Source organism: Rhinolophus sinicus, chromosome 5 (assembly GCF_057876585.1).
Source record: "Rhinolophus sinicus isolate RSI-liver-muscle chromosome 5, RSI-T2T, whole genome shotgun sequence".
NCBI lineage: Eukaryota > Metazoa > Chordata > Mammalia > Chiroptera > Rhinolophidae > Rhinolophus > Rhinolophus sinicus.
The window spans coordinates 923864-950457 of record NC_142505.1 but is presented as its reverse complement, the minus strand read 5'-3'; the positions used below and the strand labels follow the sequence as shown (position 1 = coordinate 950457).

The 26594-nt window shown below is 45.3% G+C and overlaps 1 protein-coding gene across 9 annotated transcripts in view; it reads right to left on the bottom strand.

Annotated features, from left to right (window-relative positions):
- Positions 1 to 26594, bottom strand: part of LOC141567141 (uncharacterized) — a 178436-nt gene that overhangs the window by 11345 nt on the left and 140497 nt on the right. For 3 of the 9 annotated variants that reach the window (XM_088798089.1, XM_088798091.1, XM_088798093.1), the window contains exons 2-5: positions 14022 to 14213; positions 8560 to 8651; positions 7309 to 7406; positions 233 to 6405 (exon numbers count right to left, since the gene is read on the bottom strand). In XM_088798089.1, the coding sequence (XP_088654215.1) occupies positions 14164 to 14213 (50 nt within the window). In that variant the 3' untranslated portion in view covers positions 233 to 6405; positions 7309 to 7406; positions 8560 to 8651; positions 14022 to 14163. The remainder of the gene's footprint in view (positions 1 to 232; positions 6406 to 7308; positions 7407 to 8559; positions 8652 to 14021; positions 14214 to 26594) is intronic. The other 6 variants (XM_088798097.1, XM_088798095.1, XM_088798098.1 and 3 more) reach the window with 4 other exon arrangements.

Sequence of the window (26594 nt, the reverse complement as noted above, 5' to 3'; positions counted from 1 at the left end):
AACAAATTGAAACCTCACCTCATTAGCAAATTAGAAAATAAATGTTAAAATTGAAACATGCAATCAACATACACCAATGAAATGGGCAAAAAGCTGAAGTGTTTGTGAGCATGGGGCAACTGAGAACACTCAGACATCTGGGGTGTAAATGGCACTTTGAACAACAGGTTGACATTGTCCATCAAAGTGGATGACAGGCTGTGTGTGCAGAGACGCAGCACTAGGGACGTACCCTGGGAAATTCCTGCGCAGTTGTACCAGGAAACAGGTGAGGTGGTCAGAGCAGCGTGCGTGTGTCGCCACCAGCAGGAGTCACCCAATGGCCATGACAACAGACACATATACAGTGTGGCATGCTCCTAGAAAAGAAGACTATATGGCAGTGAAAAGAAACGAGCTGCCGCTACACAAAACTATATGGGTGAGACCAGGGGCTAGATTGCAAATATTTCATGATTGATATGACATCAACATAGCAGGACCCCTGCCAGATAGCAGCAACTCGCACAGGTCCGCTGTTAGTTACCAGTTAACTGTTAGTTACCAAGAAACACCACGTTGCTCAAAAAGGAGGAAAAAACACACAACTAATATAGTATCATTCTATTTATCAAAGTTCAGGAACAAAAAACTTAGTTTGTTTCTTTGGAAAGCATAGTGACTGATAAAATAAAAGCAAGGAAGTAATTTCCACAAAGGCAGGGAAGTGGTGACTTAGAAGGGAGAGACTGGCTTGAAAGGAGACAGCACGTAAGTACATACAATCTATGCGGAAAGGAGCTGGCAATGCTCCCTTTCCTAGGAAGTTAGGACACAGTCATTCCTGATGTAGCTATTCTCGTAACTGAGATGCATTTTATGCTGTTTCCTATATACTTTACAATAAAAACATACACACAAGCAAAATGAAAGAAAACCAGACATAAATACACTGGTGGCCACTTTCTTCTGGCATTGAGTAGACATTGATTGAACATCATGGTTTTAGGCCACCACGTCTTTTTCCAACATTTCCAAAATTGTTACCCAATTCATACCATCATGGTGGCCTCCACACCATGTAATTGTCACAGCTACTTCAGAACATAACCTTCCTAGCCCAGGCTGGGCGTCTTAGGGTCCAATGTATTGCCACCAACCGGGGGTAACTCCCTAACTTCTCTCTACTACACTCGCCCGCTGCTCAAGGACAGGTCCAACCCCAAAATCCATCTAGAAGGTCGACCTTCTAGGGCCACTTCCGGTACCTGTCACAGCCTATGTTTCTGCAAAGCAGATACATACTAGGGTACATATGGGGACAGTGACTCGGATGGCAGGGTGACACATGGGAGGGGAGACCAGCCCAAGAACCCAGGACTAAGGGTGCCTAATGCTCAGTCCTGCAGGGTGCTGGGGGATGAAAAGCAGAGACGTGCACCCATAAGCACCTGTCCCTCACTGATCAAGGGCGCCCCAAGGAGGGGTCACATCTGCAGGCTGCACCTGCTCGAGCGCTAGGAAGCTTTCTGTGAGTGGGGGTCAGGGAAGGAATCAGGAGCATGACATTAGGGCCTGCAGAGGTTGTCTCAGGCTGCCCCCCTCACAAAGCTTGTGGAAGCTGGGAAGGAACCAGTCAGCACAAGCATGGCTGGAGTGAGGGGTGGTGACAAACACAGGTGTCTGGGGCACTGGTGTAACTCTGCTTGGGGACTTCACAGCATCTATTCACCTGCATTTGTAAGAGAATCTCCATTTCCCCAAGGGATCCCTCATCCTCCACTCTCAGCTCCTGTCCTTACTTTGGGGTTGAAGCCACACCGAGCTCTGGAGGTGAACTTGTGAATCAGACCTGGCCCTTCACTGCCAGTGAGTCTCCACCTGGGGACGTTTGTTGGACCTGTCAGGAAGGAGGAGACTTCCTGGTGCCAAAGCTGTGTAGAAGGTGTGTAGCAGCAAAAAGCATCAGATCCTCACCTAACAGTGTCCAGGAGCTGCTGGGAAAGTCGGCTGCCTGAGCGAAGGCAACGCCATGGAAAGGCCGGCACAAGAATACACGGCAAGATCGCTGATAAAGTCACGTTAGCGTCTGTGCACGGCTGTGCGGGAAGCAAACACACCTTACCTGTGTTTTGAAACATAAGCCAATAAATTCAGGTGTCTCTCTTTTCCTTACCAGTTCTTAAACACCCAAGAAAAGCTGTTGTGTCTAAGATTTGTTAAAATTGGTTTTCAATAAGAATGAGATTTAAATGAAATAAAAATGGACTAAAAACTTGAAACCACAAAACTCGTAGAAGAAAAACGTAGGTGGTAAGCGCCTCCCATCTTGGAGATGATTTGTTGGATTTGATGCCAAAAGCAAACACAACAAAAATAAGCAGGTGGGACCACATCAAACTACAAAGCTTCTGCACAGCACAGGAAACCATCAACAAAATGAAAAGGCAGCCTACTGAATAGGAGAGAATATTTGCAAATCACATATCTGCTAAGGGGTTAATATCCAAAATATATAAAAACAACTCATACAGCTCAATAGCAAAAAGCGGAGCAAGAAACTGTTCCTTCTTTTTTTCTTTTTCTAACGCTCTTTCCATTACACACGAACTGAAGTTTTCAATTAATAAAGGAATGCTGTTTTGATCAAACCTGGCCAGGGTTTAGAGTTGTTCAGCCTTGTGTGAATTCCTGTTGCATGTACAGTTAGCACTAATCGACTTAGCAATAGTAGTAATAACGTTTTGCCTCCTCGGGCTATTCTGCAGAATTCCACAGGGTCCTCTACACACATCTCCTGAAGACTGACCATCCTGACTTACAGCCTTACCTCTGCTAGTCTTCTGGTTGATCACACACACCCACTTCACACCCCTCCCCTTTGGTAATACTTGTTCGAAAACCGGGTCGTCTTACGCCTCAGTCACGGTGGAGTCTCTTCCCAACACCACACACAATTCACCAGGTGAATCTTCACTGTTGACATTTTAATTCTTGAAAACCAGTTAGTATTTCTATCGCCCTGTTTAATGAGAATAGAAATAGTCATAGGTGCAATTGATGAGCAATAAGGGGTGTCTGCTGGCAGATGTCTGAGCAATTTTTATTTACTTTCAAAAAAGAACTTGAAACGGTTATGGCCCAGGATTCTCCCGCTCCCTACTGGCTTCTGGACACTGTTAGGTGAGGGTGTGATGCTTTTTGCTGCTGCAGCCATCTTGATGCTACGCACTTAAAACCCATTTGAAAAAAAAAAAAAAAAAACAGAGAGAGAAAAGAGAGAGCGCTCATTACTCATGGCTGAGAAAAGAAGAAAACAAAAGTCAGAAGCATTGCTCTTGCTTTTGAGGAGCTGGATTTCCCTACTTTTACTGTGTATAAAGGGCACAGGTGTTGTTTCTTGTAGCCAAAATCATCGTATTAGAAACAAAGATCATGTGTATTTCTTTGTAACAATATAAACTCCGAGTCACTTGAGGACACACACTAATCTTTGGAACTCAGCACAATGCCAAGAAGAGAGCACACTCTCGAACATCATCGCTACCGACTGAATGCACGAAGGGGCAGCTGCCAGAACAATGGGAGAAGCCAAGGACTAGCCGGCGAACTTTTCACCGTGCACTCTTTCACCATTTTTCATCAAACAGCTAACAATCAGGACTGTCCTTGTAGCAAACTCAAGCGGTAGAAGTTCTGAGAATACCTGTTCCGAAGGATTCACAACTTAAGCTTCTTCAAGTGCACAGTAATTGAGGTGTATTGAATTCTACAGAAGTCACTGGCCCTTGGTGTCTGAGACAGGGTATCAGTCACTTACTGCACACTCTCTGTTGTGCTTTCCTTTTACAATGTCTCTTCAGATGGGTCGTCTGCTAGGACGAGGGTATCACTCTGCTCTCCAGACTCTCTCATCTCAGGGTAGCTTCTGACATGAGCATGACGTCTAGATCAGAGAATAAAATGAAATAGGTGATACAAAGAGAGCTTTTTAAAAAGCCCACAAGTGACTGATAAGTAAATGGAATCATTTGGAAGTTTCATCCTTAAGTTGAAAAGAGAATTCAAAACAAAAAGGATTCAATTTTCCACATGGTCAGAGGTGCTGTCTGAGCTTGAGGCGACCCCCACACACTCTCCTTTTTCCTGAACACAAGCGCTGACATTTTCTGTTCAATTTTTCTTATTCCTGTGAGCTGTCAAGGCAGTTCTGTCAACATCCTTGAATAGATCTTCCATAATAATTTCATTTTAAAAATACTCATATTTAAACATAAAATGGTTTTCTTGCCAGAAACATTTAAATGTAGTTATTATTATTGTTTTTAATGAAAGAAAACTGTCTCCCAGAAAAGATGTGTCCTACATAATGTACCTCTCATTTGGGCTTAACATTTAATCTATAATTTATGTCTTTGCACTCAAGCTTATGTTTTTGGTTTTTTAAAACTGTGATGTTAATAAAAATGAGCGATGCAATTATCTTCATTTATGCAACCACAGACTTGATCCTACAGTGACTTTAACGTGTGGATTAGTACCAACGACAGGAAGTAACATTGGTGATCGTAACGGGAATAGGTGGGTAGAGAGACAGAGAGGAGAGGTGATAGATGATGGATAATGGACGGATGGATGGATGGATGGACGGAGGGATGGAGGGATGGATGGATGGATGGATGGATGGATGGATGGATGGATAAATAGACGGGCATCTGAAGAGGTCTAAAAATCAAAGTAATCTTCAGGGCTGTAGACTGTAACGTGGCAGTGAGGTTCAGAAGAGGTGGGTGGTGCAACTGGAAGATGCAGCAAAGCTTTGCATGAGCAGACCTGGGATCAAGTGTCAGCGATGCCTCGTAAGTGATTTGTAAGTGTCGCATAGCCACTTTGTCACTCAGAAATGCAGGTCTCCCTCTAGTCGTGCATGATGCTGCCTCCCTCCAATCGCTGTTCTAAGGACGAGTGTGATGCTGCTCATGATGGGGACATGTAAAAGTGCTCTGTCAACTGCTCCAAGCCCTCTTATTTCATTCCCTACCTCCGACTGCTATGACACACGTGCAGTCCACTCCATGCCTAACGCACGCCATTGAACGGCACTGGCCAGGCTGGCAGGCCAGCCCTCTGCAGCTTCGCTGGCCGGCCAAGAGCTATGCTCCCTGCCCTTTAGTCAGCTGGGCTTCCACAGCACGGCTCCATTCTCCCGAGTTAATTATCACGCACGAGGCAGAAGAGACCATGCCAACCTGGGAGGTCAGTGGTTGTAGCAAAGTGTTTTCCATATTATTTTTTATCCCATCTGAAAGGACCAAGCATTAAGATGGGCTGTGAAGAATTTTTTAAGACAACCTTCTGTTTCACTCTGCTGTTCTCTACATATGACAACACCGTCTCCAGCTGCAGGTGAGACACGCCCCAGGGAACTGGACATGTCCCCACAAAGTTAGGAGACACTCGCAAATGAAAACCACTTCCGGGTCATTCTATCAAATCATTCTCAGAGCTGATTCATGATGCTGGGGAAAACCTCAGAGATGCTAATAGGATCAAAGAAGATGGGGGGGGATGTCACTTAACTTTACATTTTAGGTTGTTGAGGTTTGTTACAACACAGCTCAACAATCACTGTGACAAGGCCCATTTCAGCAGTGGGCCAGATGGACTAGCTCAGAACACATTTTAATAAGCAGCCACGAGGACATTTCTCAGCAAACAGCCTTCCCTTGTCACTACATTCTTTTACCAAGTCCACATGCAGCCCCACAAGTAGTTAGGATTCTTCCATAACAGCTACTTTGTTTCCATTTCTGTATGAACAATAACAACAAAACAGCAACATGTGGGAAGAGCGACTGCTTCCGTTGTATACCCACATTCACCTTAATAAGCACATAAATTCACATGTGGTACTACATTATGAACCAGAACCCTGTGAGGGCTAATTATTAGACTTTACAATTGGCCCAAGTTAAGACAGCATCTCATTGGGAGACATACCTACTGCTCAAATTTGTTTTTAAACAAAAGATAGAAAACATTGATCACTTCCATTCATCTCCGATGGTTAAAAATAAAAGTTACTGTGACCAGGGGCTCTGAGTCACCGTCACCAGCTGGCGTGTGTCACCATGACGTGCCTGCCTCCTGATCCGGTGCCTTGAGAAGGACACACCAATGCCTCCTGTGGGGTTCCTGCCAGTGACACCTCCATCAAATCAGAACCAGTCGTCAGACGATCCCAAACTGAGGACACTGTACAAAACAAGCGGCCATCCTCAAAGGACAAAGGGACACGCAGACAACAAAGGCTGAGAACCTGCCCCCATTGGAGGTGACTAAGGAGACATGGAACCCACAGCAGGATGGGATCCTCAGAGCGGACATCGCGTGTCAGTGGGACCGCTGGAGCAGTCAGAACAAGATCTGCAAAGAAGACCATTGGACAACATCAATTTTCTTAGGTTGATAAACGGTAGTAACTTACGAAGGAACATTGGGAAACTGTGTGTAGGTTGTGTGGGAATTTAGATATTTTGCTTACTTTCTGTAAGTCTGAAATTATTTCAGAGTTAAAAGATTTTTTATAGCTATGCTTTATATAAATATACAGTTTAGATTTGATGCATAAAACTGCATTATGTGTACAAACCACATATTTGTAAAACGTGTTCACAGATGTGGACTCTTTTAGGAGCTGGGTCACTTCATTCATTCACTTCAGTTATTATGAGCTGACACAGCGTTATTTGCCTGGAAACTTATTGCAGACGATGATTTTGTGATGGCAATTCTTTATCCGCAATTTTATTTGTATTTTGAAGTAACAATTCCTGAAATAATGTTGAAATGTGGCATCATTTTTTGTAGTAGTCATTTTAATAATACTTCAGATTTGATGATATAGTTCTCTTTCCTTAAGAATAAACATAGGTTTATTTTTATGAAAAAGAAGGTAATATGTTTAAAGTAATCACAAAAGATGCATTGCCTTTACATCCTGAGAAGCACAGCGATCATAACGGGCTTCTCACTCCTTCACAGAACGGCCTCTTGGCTGAATACCTTACACTGAAGGAGTGTGAGAAAATGGTGGGAAGGCCACGCTGACCCCTTACCCTTGACCCCACCTGGCCCTTCTTCCCTGAAAGCAGATCAATGTCCCCTGTGAACAGTGCCCTCCCTGTCCCAGGAAGCAGGAGGACGTTCTTGTCACCAGAGATGGGGAATGGGGGTGGGTAAGAAATCTGTGCAAACTTTGTTAAACTCACCGGAACTAGTTACCTCGTCACCATGACTACCCCTCACCCGACCCCTCTGTCTTCTCACCTCTTCACAAAATTACCGTTTGTTGTCTAAAAGGAATGAAAGTTCCTGCTCTGGTCGCTTCTTTGGGTCTTCATTCTCTTTTGAAGGCTCCCATGTACCTGTCAAATTTTTTTAAATGTCTATGTTTTTCTCCTGTTCATCTTTGTCAATTGAATTTTCAGACCCAGCCAGGGGCCCTGAGAGGGACGAGGAACTCTTTCCCTCCCTTACAAGCACAAAGAAGTTAAGTGACTTGTCCTGGGTCATCCAGTTAAAAAAAAAAAAAAAAAAAAAAAAAAAAAAGGCAGAGCTTTAAGTCAAGTCCATGACCACAAACTCCACTTACCATGCTCCCAAGACAGCACTGGCCCTTCCGAGAGGCCATGTCTCCCCTCCCAACCTTAACAAATTCAGTGAAGCCAATGCCAGGCTGAATTCCATGTGTCCCACTGCCAGTCCCCTGCGTGTGTCTGTCCGTGAGCTTCAGGTACGACACGTAGGGACCAGCAGAGGGAGGAGGGTGGAACGGCAGCCTCCCTGAAAGCTTGGGGTCCCACACATCTCCTCTCCTCACACTATTAGGAACGTGGCTTAAGAAAACTGTAAGAGGTGGAAGCATTTAAAAAATGAGTTAATAGTGGCAGATGCCACATCCACCCAGGGCCAGCACGGTGACTCTGGGATTGTGCCCCATGGGGACCCTGCAGGCTCCCTGTAGGTGTGCCCTCCCTCCCCGCCCGCACACCCAGCTCCTACGGAGAAGCTCTAGCCTTGCACAGCCGTGACTTCTCATTTACCAACGATTGCTTCCTGAGTCGTGTCATTTTTAATAAAGTACCAGCACTTGAAATCAAAGCAACTGCCATGGCTGGGCATTCTCAGGTTGTCTGGTTTTGTCCTGAGGCCAAGAACCGCAAGATTAAACAGTTACCAAGCCACACCCACCCTGGAAACCCTGAAGTGCAATCGGTTTTATTGAAGGTGTTATTAGAACCCTGGGGGGACATTAGCCTCAACTCCTAACAGTGAACACCCTATGGCTCTCACTGCCCCCTCTTCCTCCTCCAGTCCCATCCCCACCTCACCTTTCTCCCCCAATCACTCTCTGCCCCGTGTCTCCACACCCCACCCACCAAGTTCCTTTGCATGTCCATTCACCTTCCCAAAGCCCAGACCCAAAACAGTTCATTGACCCTCAGTGTCCCCTGACCCAGGGGCCTCCATTTATGTCAACGTGGAATTTTAATCATTAGACCCAGGTTCATAACTCACTTTAAAATGGCAAGAGGGAATCTGTTCTGTTAAGACTGCTTCTGATTTATGACGTGCATTTCAACCACTCCGTCAGACGTTGCTTTCTGCATCTGTAAAACAAGAATGCAAATTCTAATACTTTCCAGTGGACCAACAACCAATGGCAACTGCTGACCCTGTGTCCCCAAGGCCAACACTGCTCATTGAGGTGAGGAGAGTGTGCAAATGATGGCCAGTGACCCAGATGGAAACCGCATGTGGCTCTGGCCCTCCATGGTGTATTTTATCTTTTTGCCCTGCAACCCTTAAAATAATCTTTTTAAGATTGTTCAAAAATGGCATTACTTCAGTTTCCTAGATTTCTACTCAGACACATTCACATGGACACGCAGAATTCCGGCTTCTCGGTACATTCCACACAGTAGCACTCAGCAGGGCTGGGGAGAAGCTGCTCCTTCCTCCTGGGCAGCCGGTGGGGGGGGGGGGCTCCTGTCCCATCCCTCCTCCTGGTTCCCACCTGGCCCATTTCACTGGCTTGCATCACCTGGTTTTACCTCTGCAGCCCTGGTTGAGAGATAGAAGTTACTATCAGATGAGCAGACACATTACAGAGCTACGTAACATACTTCAGACAGGGCTGTTTATAAGAGAAATCTCCGTATTTACACAGAAATAGAGACACCGGCCCAGGCGCGTTTAAGCCAAACAATACGTGACGTAAGATTAAAACATGGTAATATGTTCTGAAGCAATGGGACTTGTCACCTTAAGTTGAATATTATTTTACCTTAACTAAAAGCACTATGTGAAGTAATAAAAGACTCATAAATTTAAAATTTGTTTGGGCAAAACATAAATGAACTCCATAAAATGTAAAGTAATACAAAGGACTCGAAGTATATCAGAAGCATTTTTTCACAGGAGATATACATACTTTTCCTCAAGTTCAAAATAATTGTACTAATTGATATTTTTTAACCTGAAGGATTATTTTAAGGGTTGCAGGGGAAAAAGATAAAATTATTAGGACTACAGATCTGTTACTGCATGTCACGAATGTTCTCATAATAAAATAGATTAAAGACAAATTAATCGTATGCTTCCCTGCAAGAGAAATACACTTGTGTGAGTTACCATGGCAACGACGTACACGTCCAACTATTAACTTTCTTATTACAGGAAAAAAAATCAATAACGACAGATTACTTAAGATAACATATAGCTTTGGAAGACACCTATTTATTTCCCCAGTATTATTACAAAAACTGCTTTACTAAGAAAAATCAAAGGCAAATACTTTTTTTTTTTAAATGAGTATTGCCAAAAGTGAAGCAAGTTTTAGCAAAAGCCAGACTGGCCCCATCTTGGTGGCTCCAATAAGATACGTGTCTAGACTAATTAAGTGTAAAATTAAATCCACTCGGGCAGTCATGCCTGCTGTAATTGGGCATGTTATGCTCATGAAAGCGTACCAGTAACCTTTGCAATTGCCTTTAGAATTAAAACAGCTGTTAACTTTCTCTCAGTTCCACAAAATGTTTTTGCCCTGGATTTTCCAGAACTGGTTAGCATTAAAAAAAAAAAAAAATCAGTGAGGGTTTTATTTTATTTTTCTCCTAGAAAGCCTGTCCAATGACATGTTATGTATCATTCAGGATTTACCTAAATAATGCTTGACCCACATTACCCCCAGTAACAGACTGGGCTCAGTCCTTTGGTTTTGTTCCTAGTTCTTGTCTCAGATTCGAATGCTGTGTTTTACAATTGAGCAAACACAGCTTCTGTGAAAGCTGAAGGGGTCAGCAAACAGGAGCCCAGTTCTAGGGAGTAAGACGTGCTCCTCTCTTCAAATCAATCTTTAGCTACACGCGCAGATGGCTTCTGATTATACAGACTCAGATATCAGTGTCCACACAGGCTTGCCTTTGTTCTGAAAAAAATTGTATGATTGAAAAATATTTCCACTTTTTATTATAACTGTATTCATTTTATTAAGTAGTAATATTTTGGGGTCTTTTTCATAAGAAAAAAAATGCCAGCCTACACTCTGCCTCTAATACCCTCATTCCCTCTTCCCCTCAAAGCAGAGAATCAAAAAGGAAATAAAATGATTTGTTTGTAGCCAACAGACTGAAATAAAGATGAAACTGTGTGGTATGTGCTGGCAGGGACACTGGTTTGATCCTTCACACTGAAAATGCTCTCATGCTTTATATGTGAAAAGAATGTGTTATATTTTTATCTCAGTTCTCTCATTCCTCTCATTAAACAATAGCATCAGAAATTTGGCTCAACATGTGAAAAGGTTTACTCTTAGCATTTCAGCCTAGAACCAGTCAAGTGCAAGACATACCATGTTTCCCCCAAAATAAGACCTAACCGGAAAATAAGCCCTAGCATGATTTTTCAGGATGACATCCCCTGAACATAAACCCTAATGCATCTTTTGGAGCAAAAATTAATATAAGACACGGTCTTATTTCGGGGACACACGCCAGGCAAAACGCCAGGACGTTTCATGATTCCCTGGTCACTCAGGTCTCGGCGAGCCACGCTACCTGCATTCCTTTTTCTCAGAGATGATGGTAATGTGTTGAAGGAAACCAGATCAAGTCACCCCACGCTCTGCTTTTTTGGCATATTGACTATGTTGAATTAAAGGCCCTTAAAAAACAGCACAAGAAGGAACTCTGCTCCTCCTTTTTGTTCCTGAAAGCAGGAAATAAAACTCCCCGGAAAGGTGCCTCCTGCTCCAGGAGGAAGGGCGCCGATCCCACTGGCCCAGACGTGGCACAGAGGAACCCGCAAACAAGCTAACCCCATTAGCTGCCTACCGTATATTCACCAACAGCTTGCAGCCCTTCGAAACCTCAAACTGCTTTGCTTCATCTTGTCCTTTCTCTACACATTTATTAGTCTTTGTTCAGAATTCCAGATAAGCTGGAGTTCTGAGCTGCCATTTTGAGTTACTCTTGGTTTAGATTTCCCCTGTGTGATGTGTGGGGCACGTGTTAACAAACTCTGTTTTCCTGTTGTTAACCTGTCTTTTGGCCCAGTGGTGTCCGTCAAGAATGCAGCTGGGTAGAGGGAAAATTCCCTTTCCTCCCCTAGAGTATCAAAACGATTCTATTGGATCCCACTTTAGCCAACGCATTAGATGACCGCGTTCTGATGCATATGGACTCCCAATAAGCAGAGATGGCACCAGACACGATTGGAGCTGGAGAAACTGACCTGTAGTGACACCTGTATCAACCAAAGAAGCCAACAATTCACAACAGACCCCCGTTTTTCCATTCTTCTCCCGTGGCTTCACAATCACCTTAAATTCTACCTTGTGACTATATCCCCCAACTTCTTATTTATTCATTATCTTTTCTCTCACTGAACCCTCAAAGAAAAAAAAATCAAAATATTTCTTAGCAATTATCTAGACACCTTTCAACAATGGCTTCTGCCACATTAAATACAGAGAAAGTCAACAGCCACAAGTAACTTGGAGATTAGCTATGAGTGTGCGTTCAAGGCTCCATACTGGATGTCCCGTGGTTGACTTGTCCCGCGATCAGTCAGGCGGTGGTGGCTGGGATCTGCCTCACGACACGAGCCTGATGCTAACGGCAGCTGCAGCACGTTGAGGTGTTCGTCACAGTGTTTGGCCCATTTCCTTAAGCATCAGCGTCTCCCCGTCCCCACAGACAGCAGATGCTTACAAATGTGCGATTACCTTTGTAGGCATAATACTATTTCCCGTATTACTGCTGACCCAGCAGAGGCAGCTCACTGCATGCGTTTTAAAGGCTGACATAGCACTTAGGAGAAGAGAATCTCATCATGCTTGTTTAACAAGGTAACCTGATGTTTTGTGTTAGTTAGCATATCATTTCCCAGATGGTACTACTCTTTCTCTGAACGGTTGCATGGTTTGCCTTAGGTAACGCAGCTATTTTGAGACGAAACATCATCAAACTGGTTTTTCCTTCAGGAACCTAGAATTCCCATCATTCACTTGAAGACCATGGTTTTTCAAAGGGGGCAAATATTGACATTTGCTTAGATCAGTCCACTTTAGACAGCCAGTGCCACCCTGAGTCCCACAGTAGCCTTGAAGAGGTGATAAACGGTATTGATTCATGCCGCAAAGTTATATGCTGTGTCTAGTGACGTATAACTCATACCAAACACATTTTTACTGTGATTGTTTTTTAATTGTCAGTGTATGCTTCCAAGGGGATTTAAATTCCATGCCGTGTTCCATTCATAAACTGTACGTGCTCAAGTTAGAGCCGAGCATTCCCAAAGCGATCATTTTGCATTTCCGTTTCTCTAGTGCTATGAATATGGTCACCTTCGTCCTGGATTTCGGTGGTCTCAGAGAAAAGGAGCCCAAGTATCTTGGTAGACGTATCCATCTTATTCAGGATAAAACAAAGCAAAAAATGACATGGCATGTCCAAATTGAAGTATTTAGGTGCTTTTCATTGTTATTGTTGTTACTCAGAATACTAGTTTTTATTCCCTTTTTATACTGAAGTCTCAGAATTCATGTTTCATATTAAATATTTAAATTATAATACACAGAAAATGAATCACAACAAAATATATACATATAATAGCTATTCACCTAAATTACATAGATTTAGAATTTAGAAAATCTTTTCACTTATTCTCTTCAATGAAGACCTGCCTTAATGCTATGAATCCGTAATTCCTGGATACATAATCACTTAATTTTGCTTTATATATAAATGGGAAAAGTAACATCTTCACTGAGTAAAATTAATATTTTAAAGAGAAATTGCCAAAATACATTCCTTAAAAATGTTGTGCCTAATTAGACACCCCAAACACGTCTATCTTCCATTATCTTTGTCTTCCCCCCGACCCCCATCCTCACTCTTTGCACACGCGCATGCACGTTCCTTCAATGTACATTCTCTAGAAAAGCTATAACGTGAAATGTTGCCCTCCACATGGAAACACAAATCACCTACGGTTTTAAAAATGGTGATTGTCTTCGAAGTAGATTTTTACAAGCAAGAAGCTGGCTGAATCAAGCACCATGTGTAAAATGGTCTTTTATCTCAACCTGCATCCAGTGTTGTTAAGGGTTTTCTACACAATGTTGCAAACGGAACTTACCTGCAGCTAATTATTTGAACAGTTGTATTTCAGACCATGAGATGTTAAAAAAAGAAATACTAAACTGAATTTTCAAACTTCAATTACTGATGCCAGATTTCTGAGAAATAAATGGAATTAAAAATCAGTCACACCGAAAGCTATCTTGATGACTAAAACTGACAAAAGTTGAATTTTTGAAAATAACATACTATCAAGTTCAAAAATTGAGGTGATCTATTTATATTTAATTTTCTTTTGAGAAATGTTTAGTACAAAGGCTGCATTGAAATCCAGGTCCTTCTCTGATTCCTATCTTTTTCTCTTCAAATCAATGGCCCACAAGTCAGTTTCCTTACCTCAAATTTTTGTCTTCGCAAAAGAAACGCTTGATTCTATACCGTGATTCTTTCCTTCCCTCAGTTATGTTTTATTGCACATTCATCAAGGTTAATTTTTCTGTAGCAGTTGATTTGAACATTTTCATCGCCATCCAGCATTTCAAAAGGTGACACAGAAAAAGGCCCTGAGTGTCAGGTATCCAGGGCCACCTGTGAACGATGAGAAAACTTGAAAGCAGGTTCCCACATACTCCACTTTCCAGCTGGGCCACAGCAATTCAATCTTCCACCAAAAATGCACTTGACGTTTCTATAGACACAGCCAGGCAGCCCCTCCTCTGTCACCAGACACACGGGTGCACAGGCGCCTCTGCCCTGCCCTGCCCTCAGCTCATGCAGCCCAGCTGGTTATTTTCCACAAGGGGCAGGACGAGACCCAGAGGGAGCCAGGGAAGGAAGACTTTCAAAAACAACAATTAACTGCAGTTGTCCATCCTTCCTAAAATGTCCTCCACTGAATGTAGAACATTTACTTCTGGGGTATTACACTGTTTTAAGGAGCTCAGACATCTATGGAAGTTGGTCTGGGAATAACAGTGCAACTGACAGGTCCAGAAAGAGCACCGCGGGATTAATGTGCTTCCCACCGCCAGGATTTCAGTCGTGTCAGCGACGGAGCTGAACATGGAGGCGGCTCAGGCAGGGACCGCCTTGCTGGCGCCCTGTCGGCCGGAGCTCGGCCTCCACCTGGGCGCTGCTCACATGCGGCCAGAGGATCCTTCTTCGCAGGGGCCATCCAGTGCATTGCAGGGTATTTAGAGGCACCCCTGGTCTCTGACACTACATGCCAATGGCAAGTCCCATTCACACTTGTGACACTAACAGTGACTCCAGAGAGTGCCACTGTCTACGGCAGAGAGGGCCAGACTGGATCCCAGTTAGAACACCTGAGCTGGAAGGGGAACAAATTAACTGTCCTCAAAAAAATGAAAAAGAAAAACCTAGAAATTATGGTTATTACACCTTAACTTGACTTCTCCTAGAAGGGGACCCCAGGTGTAAGGCTCTGAGCACATGAAGTTTATTTGGCAGGTGGTCAGAAAGTACCACTGGGGTATGTGTGGGTGTGGGTGGTGGTGGCTAGAGGGGAAGCCAGTTATTGGTTATTCTTGCTGCGAGCCACTGGGCTGGACCTGTCAGGCCGCTAGAAACTGGGGAACATGCACAGGTTTTGTCCCCCAGAGAGGTAAAGGGCCTGAGGGATTTATTTACCAACCCCCATCGCCTACGCTACTGGGCGATTCACCGATTCACCGATTGCTGCTGCGTGCGTGCCCTTCCCGTGGCCAGGGCGGCCCCAGGGAGGCGGCAGGCTCCTCCAGGACACTGGGATCTGCGCCAGGACCTCACAGCGTCCCCTGCACCCTCGGCAGCAGCAGCCTCGGGAGCTCACGCGGATCGCACGTTCTCAAGCAGCACCCGAGACCCACGCGCGGCAGGACTCCGGGCTGCGGCCTGGAAACCTGCTTGTACAAGGAAGCACTCGGCGCGGCTCTGCCGCACACGCAGACTCCCGACCCCCACGCGGGGTCTAGGGCGGTGGGTCTCGACCGGGGCAATTTCCACACCTCCCCCACCCGTTCCCGCCCCTCGGGGGTTGTTTGGGAACAACGTCTGGAGATGCTGGTTGTCAGAACTGGGACAGCGAGTGTGCCAGTGGCGTCCGGTGGGTGAGGCCAGGGATGCTGCCAAACTTCCCACGACGTGGGGGCAGCTCCACGAGAAAGACGTACCCCGCCCCCCGTAATTGCGAATAGTGCGCCGGCTGCGAACCGGGTCTGGGGTGGGGGCCGCTTAGAATCAGGGCGGGGCACCCACAGCACCTCCCATGCGACGGCCTCCCATCCTTGTGTGCGCTTCGTCTTCTCCCGAGTGCGTTGTGTATGCAACACGCGCACGTCCGTGCGCACCAGTGCGCCGCTGGCAGGGACACCGCGTGGCCAGCCCTGGTGGGCGGCCTTCCTCCTGAGGAAGTCAGCCCTGGTCTAGAAACGCCCATGTCAGCCGAACTGCTGTCCCATCCCACGTCTCCTGTCACGGTGAGCCGCTTTTTCTGACCCAAGGCTCCTGCAGAAACGCGGCCCCCTTCCATGGAGCAGTCGCTGTTCCTGGGGGCGGAGGTGGCACAGGGTTGTCCCCATCTCTGATTTTACAGCTTCAGGTGAATGCGTCTCTCCTCGAAATGCACTGCTGTCGCCCAACGTCATGACAAGGCATCTTAAATGTTATGACAATGAGCAGTGTGTGGGGAACGACGCCCTAAGGACGCACAGAGCCCGCCGTGGGCGTGGCACCCTCATGCTGCGCTAAGGACCCATGTTCAGGTGCCAGGGACCCTACCAACCCTTCCAGGGGCTCCAGCCCCCACAGCTCTGCCCTAGTATTACTGCTGTGACTATTAGTCGGGCAGATGTAGTGAAAGTCACCCATCAGGTGACATGAAAGCCATAGCCCCCTGGGTGACCGGAGGGAGCCATCCCAGCATATGAGCTCTATGAAGCAGAAACAGCAGAGGACATCAGGGAGACGCATAGCAAGGGACTCAGAAAGGGGCCAGGAGAAGGGTCCCACATGCGCTTCCTGGTTTTCAAGGTGAGTGGGCCACAGGCCAGGACAGTGGCTGGGCTTCAGAGCTGACAGTGACCCCCAGGGATAGCCATGGAGGAAACGAGGACCTGAGTCCTACTACCCAGAACACAACTGTTGCACCACCTGCATGAGCCTGGAGACAGATGCCCCCCAGACCCTCCAGATAAGAGCCCAGGCCGACTGCACACCCTAAGCAGACCAGTCAGCACAGCCTGCGTGACCTTCTGACCTGGGGACCGTGGGTGATGAAACGGGTGTGTGTTAAGACACCAAGTTTGTCATTTTGCGTGACGTGTTAGGCAACATGTGAAAGCTAATGCACAAAGCAGTATCCCCTTTATGCTCATGGCGACCCTGGAAGGTGAGGTTATCTGTGCCCACAACTCAGAAAACGGAGGCTCAGAAATACTGACAACCCTAACACAGCTCTCACAAACAATAAGGATTTGTTTCCCCCAGTACCAGTAAGAAGTGTGCTGGCATTGCAGACGTCATGGGCGGGTTGTTCTTTTCATTCTTTTTCTACCCCTTCCAATCTACCACTACATTCGTTCTTTTGAAAGCAACAAACCCGCTCAATCCAAAGTCAACAGGAAACACCTCCCCACAAAGACACTTTGAAAAGTGGAGCATTTGCCCTGATGTGAGCAACGCTGGAAACTCTTTTCCTCATTTTCTCCGGTTCTTACTTAGCTTGGCAAACAGGCACATCCCCGCAGGTTCCGGGAGGCCTTGCGTATAAGTACAACTTGCTTAATTCAGCGAGATAAACTTGAAAGTGAAAACGTAAGTACTGCATTTCACATAAAACGCCTACAGAAATGGAAAGGCTACCAAAGGGGGTTCAAAAATGAAGATGAATCAGTAAACCACATTCATGACAGGGTAACAGTCTGCGACCAGCTGCTGCTGAGGAAACATTTATCATCGCCATCCATCGGAGGTTTCGTACAAAACAGAATTTCCACAGGCACCACATAGGAAACGCATATCTAACAATCAAACAGGCTAAGCTCCCGACTCCTAAGGATAACCGTTTCCCAGAGAAACCACTGAACCTATTTCAGTAACACGTACGTAACTCGAAGCTTCGTTGGGATAAAAGGAACAGAGCTGGAAGCTATATGTAAACAAACCAAGAAATAAACGCTGTGGTGTTTTGGCAGGAACAGACAGGAAGGGCGGGATCCCCGTGGTCTGTCCTAATCTGGAAGGTCTGAGGTGTTCATCTGGTGAGTTGAGTGTCTGGACATCTGGCCCTTTCTCACGTCCACACCGCCACCCCCTTGGTCTGAGCTGTCTTCATCCCCCATCTGGTCACAGAGCCTGCAGGCTGGTCCCCTGCTTCCACACTCGCCTCTCCGTGATCTGGCTGCAGTAGACGACCCCGCGTTAAGTCTCTTTAACATGTCAGTCAACTTGGGCCATTTCTGCTCCCCAAGCCCCCGCTGGATCCCTATTTCCTCCCGAGTCAACGTCTAGCCCTCAGTCGCCGCCCACACGCCCAGCCTGCCTGACCTCGCCCCCATTCACTCTCCCTCAGTCTCACTCTGCTCCAGCCCCTTCCTTGGTCTCCATTCTTCCAACAAGTCAGACAAGTCTCCCCTCGGACGTCTATGCTGCTACAGTCCTGACTCACACCTGCAGGACTGTTCAAATGTCCAGCCTCCCCGAAGTGCACGCCCTCACCCCCCGTGGCAACGCATTCAACCGGCCCGTGCCAGATCCCTCTTATCTGGCTCTGCTTTGCCCCATGCTTCTCACCACCTTCCATCGACCATGTGATTCACGCAGTAGGTTAGTGCTGATCGCTTCATTTCTTCCACTCGAGTTGAGTTCCAAAAGCACAGGTTCTTTCCGGTATCTGGACGAGTGCTGTCCAGTAGAAATTCTCGGCACTCTCTCTCCCTCTGGAGACCACCACTCAGCACATCACACTGTGCTCTATGTCATTGAAAGACATTTCCCTTCCAAGCCCTGAGCATGAAAAAGTTCTCGAACTTTCCCGAAGACCTGCAATTCTTATCTTTCTTGTGCCTGGAGGCCTTTGGGGAATGTGATGAAGCGATGGTAAAAAGATAAAAATTCTCTCTCTCTGTCTCTCTCTCTCTCTGTCTGTCTCTCTCTCTGTCTCTGTCTCTCTGTCTCTGTCTCTCTCTGTCTCTCTGTCTCTCTCTCTCTCTCTCTGTCTCTCTCTCTCTCACACACACACGCACATATGCACATACATGCACGACACTCTGCACACTATTTCGGGGCTTCATGGAAAGCTGGTAAAGAACCCTCACGACAGCGTAAGATGGCAGGTGGGTTTTCAGAGCTGATGAAGTGAAATGAGCTGCAAAGCTCAAGTTCATCTGAGTCTACGCCTATAGCCCAGATCCCTCCAAATCTCTGGAGCTCTAAGCAGCGTCAGCCCACCAGGCTTCCCACCTCCCACGTGGGATTCAGTGACCCGCATGAGTTTTCCTCATTGTTTCCCGACACTTCCCATCCTCTCAAACGTGATTTTCTGCTGCTGTCTTTCAGCTGACGGGCCAATATTTATAGATGTGTGTTCCAGGCCGTGTCCTCTTTTCAGAATAAATGGTTTTCCCAGACATACGCACAGCGGGGCAGGTGGGTCTTCACCACAGATGGTTAGACCTGTGTTCTCTGCACCAACCTTCCTGACAATGTACAAACTGGATTTGCATTGAGCAGAACCACCTGCAGTGCCTGGGATCTGCAACCACGTATGATGGGCAAGCCCCAAAGACTGTGTATCCTCAGTCCATGGGATGCACGTGACCTCAAGAAGGTCCTTGCCTGTTTTCTGTGCTGTGTCTGCACACTGTAGCTGTGCCCTGCCCACATTCCCTGACCGTTTTCTTCTGACCAGAAGCCTACACCTGTTTCTTTCCCTGAGGAACTTGTTTCCACTGGAGCCCACTGTGCCAACGCACCACAGGCCACAAGTGTCAAGAATGCCCCCGCAGGAGCACCCTGCACCCAGGGCTCATGGGACCGGGTGCACCAACACCTGCGTGCTGGTGTGGAAACCTGCCCAGTGGTGGGAGAACTCAGGGCTCTGCGATCTGTCGCTTCTCAGGGTTTCCACAGCAGCATCAAGACCATTTACTCAGGTGGCAGCTGACTTGAGACGCGACATTAACTGGCTGCCTTCTCGTCCCTTTCACGCATCTCCACACTTTCAGCATCGCCTAGGACCAGCTCCCAGGGGTTCACGGCACCCCAGTCTGCTTCGGAGGTTCTGCCTCCAGGGCGTCTGTCTAACACATACACCCCCTCTGCAAAAGGTCTCCACGAAACAGTGACATAAACGGAAATTAGTTTAGTGGTGCAGAAACCAACACTGAAGCAAAGGAATGAACTTCAGTAACGGGTGTTATTTAATAAATTGGTCATGACTTCTGAATAACAATAACAAGTATCAGAGTTTATTAATCTTATAGAGAGAGGATTTTGAACTCCATTCAGGGAATACATGCGACAAACTCATTGTCATGTTAGTTAAGAGAAGCAAAGACGTGAAATGCGGCCACTGCAGAAAGCAGCGTGGAGGATCCTCAAACAATTAAAAATAGAACTATCTTGATGAGCAATTATACCTCTGAGAATAATCAAAGGAACGAACAAAAACAAACTAACTCGAAAAGATATCTGCACCCCAAAGTTCATAGCAGTATCGTTCACAACAGCCAAGACACGGAGACGACCTCAGAGTCCATCAATGGATGAGTGGATAGAGAAAGGGTGACATATAATACATAACATATGTACTATATATAACGAAATATTATTCAGCCACAAAAAAAGAAAGAAATCATGTCATTTACAACAACATGGATGGACCTTGAGGGCATGATGCTAAGTGGAATAAGTCAGACAGAGACAAATACTACATAATCTCTCTAACGTGTGAAATCTAACACAAACAAAATCCCCCGCGTGATATCATAAGAAATCCCACTTGCGTTTATCAAAGGTGTAGGGTGGGGGAGGAGGAATTGGAGGAAGGCGCCACGAACGTGCACCTCACCTACGCCAGGTCACCTACATCCGTCACGCAGACCAGCAGACATAACCAGACCCCCTGGCACCCACCCTCTAGACCACGTGACAGCCATCACCCTGACTGCCTGACATCTGACTGACATCGTCCTGGACCAATCCTAAAGCTAAGAGTGCAGGACTGATAATTCTCAAAAATGTACTTTTTTCTATAAGAACTCTTAACTTTTCTCTCTTTTTTAAAAACACTTCTGGGCTTTTGCCTACCTGTGTTCCAAGTTTGCAAACTAAGACCCTTGACTAAATCTCTCTCATTTATGTCTAGCCCAAGCCTCCAGCTCCTTTAGAGTTCATTGATGCTTTCGACCCCCAAATGTCAGGTCCCTGAGGACGGGGTCCCCGAGCCGTCCCCTGCTGTCATCCCAGTGTCAGCGCCAGTGGCCGGCACAACACAGCACTAAAGCCAGGCTACAGACACCGGTTTCCTTGTAGTCCCCTGCTTTATAAATCAGATGCACTCTTGGGAAACCCACTCCATTCAGTGGAGAAAAAGGCCACTGTGTCACCATGTGGCTCACCACGGACTGGGCATTTGTGGCGTTTGCAGTTAGGGCAAAACCTTCCCAGTCGGGTTCAGGCAGCAGCTACGTGGGGGCCCAGCGCTGAGATGAGTGTTAAGAATCGTTTCTGGAAGCTCAGAATAGAGTTTATCTCTTCAATCTCCCCAGTCATTCCATCAGCTATTTAAGCCCCTTTATGAATCCTCAGGTAAGAATGTATGGCTTCTCCTGTCTTCCAGTGAGAACCTTAACTGATGTATTGTGCCGCAGGCAGAAGAAGATCACGAGGTTATTCTGCATTCAATTTACTAAGCTGCCGTATTTCTCAATCAGGCAAATATCTAACATCTAAGTGTGTCTGTGTGTATATTATATAAAACGTGATGCGGAGAATTTCTGCTCCCAGCATCCTTATTTTCTAATGCATTACTTTTATTTTTAACTGTGCTAAATCATTAACCATCTACCCCACAACGTAATTCACCTGTTTGTACAAGGTAACAGAATTTCTATCCATGAGCAGCACTGTAGATGAGTTAATTCTAACTATATACTCGTATATTTTTACACTTCTGCATCAGACAGTTTCCGTTGCTTAAACAGGACCCACAGCAATAAACAGTTATTTCTCACAGGTCTCAGGTCAGCTGATTGGAGGTGAGCTGATCTGCAGAGAGCTCGTCCAAGTGTCTCTACAAGCTGTGGGTGTAGCTGAGCTTGACCCTGGGGAGGGACTGCTCCATGTGACCCAACAACCATTTCCCTAGGGAAGACCCTTCCTTTGACTTCAGAGGAGCCAGTGAAAATGTGCAGGGGCCTCGTCAGGCCTAGCGTCAGAACTGGCCGCTGTCACTCTCCACATCCCACCGGCTAACGCAAGTCGCACGGTACAGCTGCACGTCAAGAAGAGGAAGGCACACCTGACCTGCTCTGGGGAGAGGCGCAGTTTCACGGCAAAAAGCAAGGGTGTGGGGAGGGATGAAAACATGGGCCCACTGACTCCACCTATCGCACCAGCTCTAGCTTCTGTAATACAAGATTCAGAGCAATCAGAAATCAGGCTTTCATTTTATTGTTAGTTTTATTACTGTTAATTTAAAATAACTGGGGAGATAATTTTATAGCTTTTGTTTAAAAAGTAATTAGGAACCAAAATCCACTTAATGATTTGCAAGTTTAGTTTTTATAAACCACTGGCATGTACACACAAGGAAGTTGCTAGATACTCCTGAATAACACCAGGGAGCATGTCTCCTTTGCTTTTAATGAATGGATACCTTCACCAGGCATGTGGGCCCAGCCTAATTCTGAGTCTCTGACTTTCAGGAAGGCACAGGAGAGGACCATAAATTTATAAAATGTGACATTTTAATCAGGCCCCAAGCTGTTGGCTAATTACATTCCACTGCACTTAAAGGAAAACTGGGGGATGTCAGATTGGAACAGAGACAAGTACAGAACTGCCCCGAAGATGTCACTCATCATTAATCACGTGACAAATGTCGCGCTATTGAACCACCCAGAAGGGAGCGAGCAGGAAATCAACCTAAAGTCCTATTTCCAATGTCCCTTTCAATTGCATTTTGAAGTAAATTTGGACACAGGTTTATTCAATAGCTGACATATTCTTTCAGTACATCTTTTCTGTACAAAAATATGGATAATGGATCCACTAGTAAATGGGGGACCATTACGCTCCGGAAACATGAAATCAACCAGAAATCATTATTTTAATTCCATGCACTTGTGTGTAACAGCATGAACAGTGTGTTAAATAGACCTTCTTCAGTGCTCTACCTAGCGTTCCCACGCGAACGGGGCTTGAAGTTTGGAAGACAGACGTGTGGGGATGCAGCCGAGAGACTCACTCCAAAGCGAGAGGCCTGCTGCCCATCTCCAGAGGGTCACCAGCTACTGAACTGGTAACGGAGGCCCTGCACGTGCCACCTCTGCACTGCCATGTGGTTTTGGTGCTTGGTGATGTAACTGAACTAACATGACCTGGGTTTCTAAGGACACCGTATAGGACATATTCAAGAGGTACTGCTGTTCTGTTCAGAGATAATTTCCCTCACACAAGCTAGTGGTACTCACTACATCCAAACGTTTACTGCATCCAAACTGGCCGAGGTCCCAGCCATGCTTCCAGCTCCAGGAAACAATGCCTGAGTTATCACCATCACTGGGCTGTGTGCACTCCTGCCACAGGTAAGCTCCGATCCCGGGAGCTCTGTGCTGCTATGAGTAAGAGCTTACAGTGGGAGGATGGTGAAGGTAGCAGAGTTATGACGTGTTTGATTACTGTTGTGCCTCCTGGAGAAAGGGGGCAGAGCAGACAGCAGGGAGATTTGACAGTGAGTGATTTCACCACGGCACTTAGTCCAGAATCACCTTCTTTACGCTCCTATGGCATTTGAAGATGAAAAACACCATGGGCCACGAGGGCTACCGAGGATACCTCCTCATTCTCCCACTCAGGCTAGACCACAAGAAAGCAACGGGCGGTGCTTAGGACCTGAACTGCAATTCTGCCATTTTTCCTCCTGTATTCTGGCAAGCCCTTGGTTTCAAGAAATTATGGTGATTTGTGTCTTTTACCAACTAAATGTCTCAGGAAATCTGTATTTCTGATATCCCCATTCTATATCTAAAATCTGGTCGTGAAGAACATGAACTGAAAACATGAGGTTATGATATAATTATTTTGTTGTACTTTTTTTTTTCTTGCCAAGGTGGGGACCCTACTTGAACTCCTTAGAGATACTGGACGGATGGATAGGTGGATGGGCAGACATAAACATAAGTTTTTAAAAACATTGCAATCAATAATTTTGATTAAAAAAAATTATTGTTCTTTCTTTAACCCAATTGTGGATCTTAGAATAGGCACTATATGTTCCAAAGAAGAAAATAACCTAAGGACACGTGCATGTCCCAGCTCAAGGTTCTTAAAATGCATGTGAATCTTTTCAAAGTCATCTATCTTGCTAAGACTTTTTTGGAGTAATTTTATTTAGAGAAATAAGAGATAGTGATGGTGTGATTTTAGGTCCTTTAGAAAAAATGTTCAATAACTTTTGGGCTCAGTTTTCAGCATTCCAAGTATCAATTCTCAGCAGAAGCACTAAATTAAAATCGGGATCCTGCTCATTTCACCAGGTAACCACCAAATGACATGCGATTGTCCTGTTATGGCAGCTTCATGGATCAGGATGAAACGAGTTGTGTGTGTGTGTGTGTGTGGGGGGGGGGCTATAGTGAATAATAAAGTGACTAAGTGATCGACTTTCCCAAAGTTAGAACATACAACACTATAAAAGTAAATGTCCAAACCATAGTTTGGGGGAATTAAACCCACAGAGTTACAGAACGTTGTTACAAACTCTATAGCAAAATAGGCTTTTATAGTCATAGCCTTCAATTCACTGATTCAAATTAAGTTCTTTTTTTTTTCTTGGAATATATATAAATTGTGTAAGTTTGTTTATCTTAAGATGAAGTGTGTCAAGCTAGGATTATAAACTTTTTTTCAGTTTTAGATTTTGGTCCAATTATTAAAATTGCAAAGTTTGCTCAAACAATCAAATGTATTTATAACAGCATTCATTATGTACTAGACACTATCTAAATTGTGCTTAAGGTTTTCAAATGCCTGGTCTAAACTGGAAGTTGCATTCAGAGATACACGAGAGAATTAATATTCTTTGCTTTTTGGTTTTTACTTTATTTTTCATTTTATTTTATAATTTACTAAGCTAAGAAAACCCAACAACCAAAACCCTTGGCTAAATCCTGGAAACTCAACGTGTCAAATCTGAGTGTAGTTTGCTACGTCCGTTTGCAAGGAAATGATTGCCGTGCATCACAGTCCGTGCTGCTGCTGAGGCCGCGTCCTGCATGTCATCCCTTATCCAGAGCCTGGTTGAACCACAGGCAGCAGGGGAGGGGCTGCAGTTATTGGGATGAGATCTCCCGCTACGGTTTTAGGACAAAGGCTGAATTATAAATGAACTTGGGGAACTCGGCAAGGCTCTGCCTGTCAGTCCCATGCTGTGCGTGAGCCCCCACAAAGGCAAATCCCCTTTGAAGAGATGAGCAGAGCCGGCTGCGTGTGATCACAGCAGGGAGATGGTGTGTGACTCCCCCCGGCTTACAGTGGATTAACAAGATTTAAAAGACGGAAAATGGTTTTGTGCGAAACTCACCATGCTTTTGGAAACATAAATGAAACCACCGGTCTATGAACTTAAATCTGTTTTCTATTAGTTCAATATGGTGAAAATCCCCTTCTAAAAGATTAAACAAAAAAGGAATTGTGGTCTTGCCAATACTCACATAGGCTAATGATTGTTACACATTTGAAAACAATTGTTCAGTATTTTTGTAATAGACTTTGAATTCACTCACGTGGATGTCGCTTTATGTATTCTGGGAGATCGGAAGGTGAAACAGAACATCGGGTAAGTAATCAAACAGTCACTTCTATTCCCAACCAGCCACTGACTATCTAGGTCCCCCTGGATAAAGCCCTTAACCTTGCCTAGCTTCTGTATTCTTAGCTGTCAAATGTGAGGGCACCCTACAAGCCCTCATAGTTTTGTCGGGTGTATCACTTATATTGTGTATCTGAAAAATATTTTAAAAGGCAATGGAGTATTCTCTTAAGTTTCAGGTTTTACTATTATTCACTTTAGTTGTATCTATTGATAACTTCTAATATTATCACATAAGAAAACTATAAATCAAGTATTACTTCTCTGAAAACCCTCTGACCCCATAACAAGAAGAGGCAGATTACGGATGAGTTACACAGAAGACAGACGGGTCACTTGGGTGGTGGAATGTTGTCTTATCCCCTTTCTTCCAACAGCAAACTTATCCCCTCTCACCAGGGAATCTCGGTTGCCTATAAGCCACCAGGGCTGCACTTCACTTTTCACAAATATAAAGAAATAAAAGCTACAGCGTTTGTTCAATAGTTGCCTGTGAACTAAGTATCTTTTCACCAGAATCAAACAGGGTCTTAAAAAGGCGAGAGCGCCCACAGGAGGCTGTGTCTTTCTTCACTTTCACGTCGGCCTCCAGATGCCTAACACCTCCTCCTGCTTTTTTGTTCATCTTCACCAAGAGTAAAGTACTTTCCAGAAAACTGCCGAAGTCATTAAGATTATAAATATGAATCAGCCATCCGGTTTTATATCTCCTTTTTCTTCACTGACTTTCGACAGGTGCTTAGAGACAGAATAATTCAGAGCCCCAACACGTCTGTGAAAACTAAAGAGGCGCATCGACCAAGGAGTGGGCCGCTCTTTGATAAAAGCTTAATCTTGGCTTTTAGAATTGGGAGATTCCAGAAAACAGCTGCTGG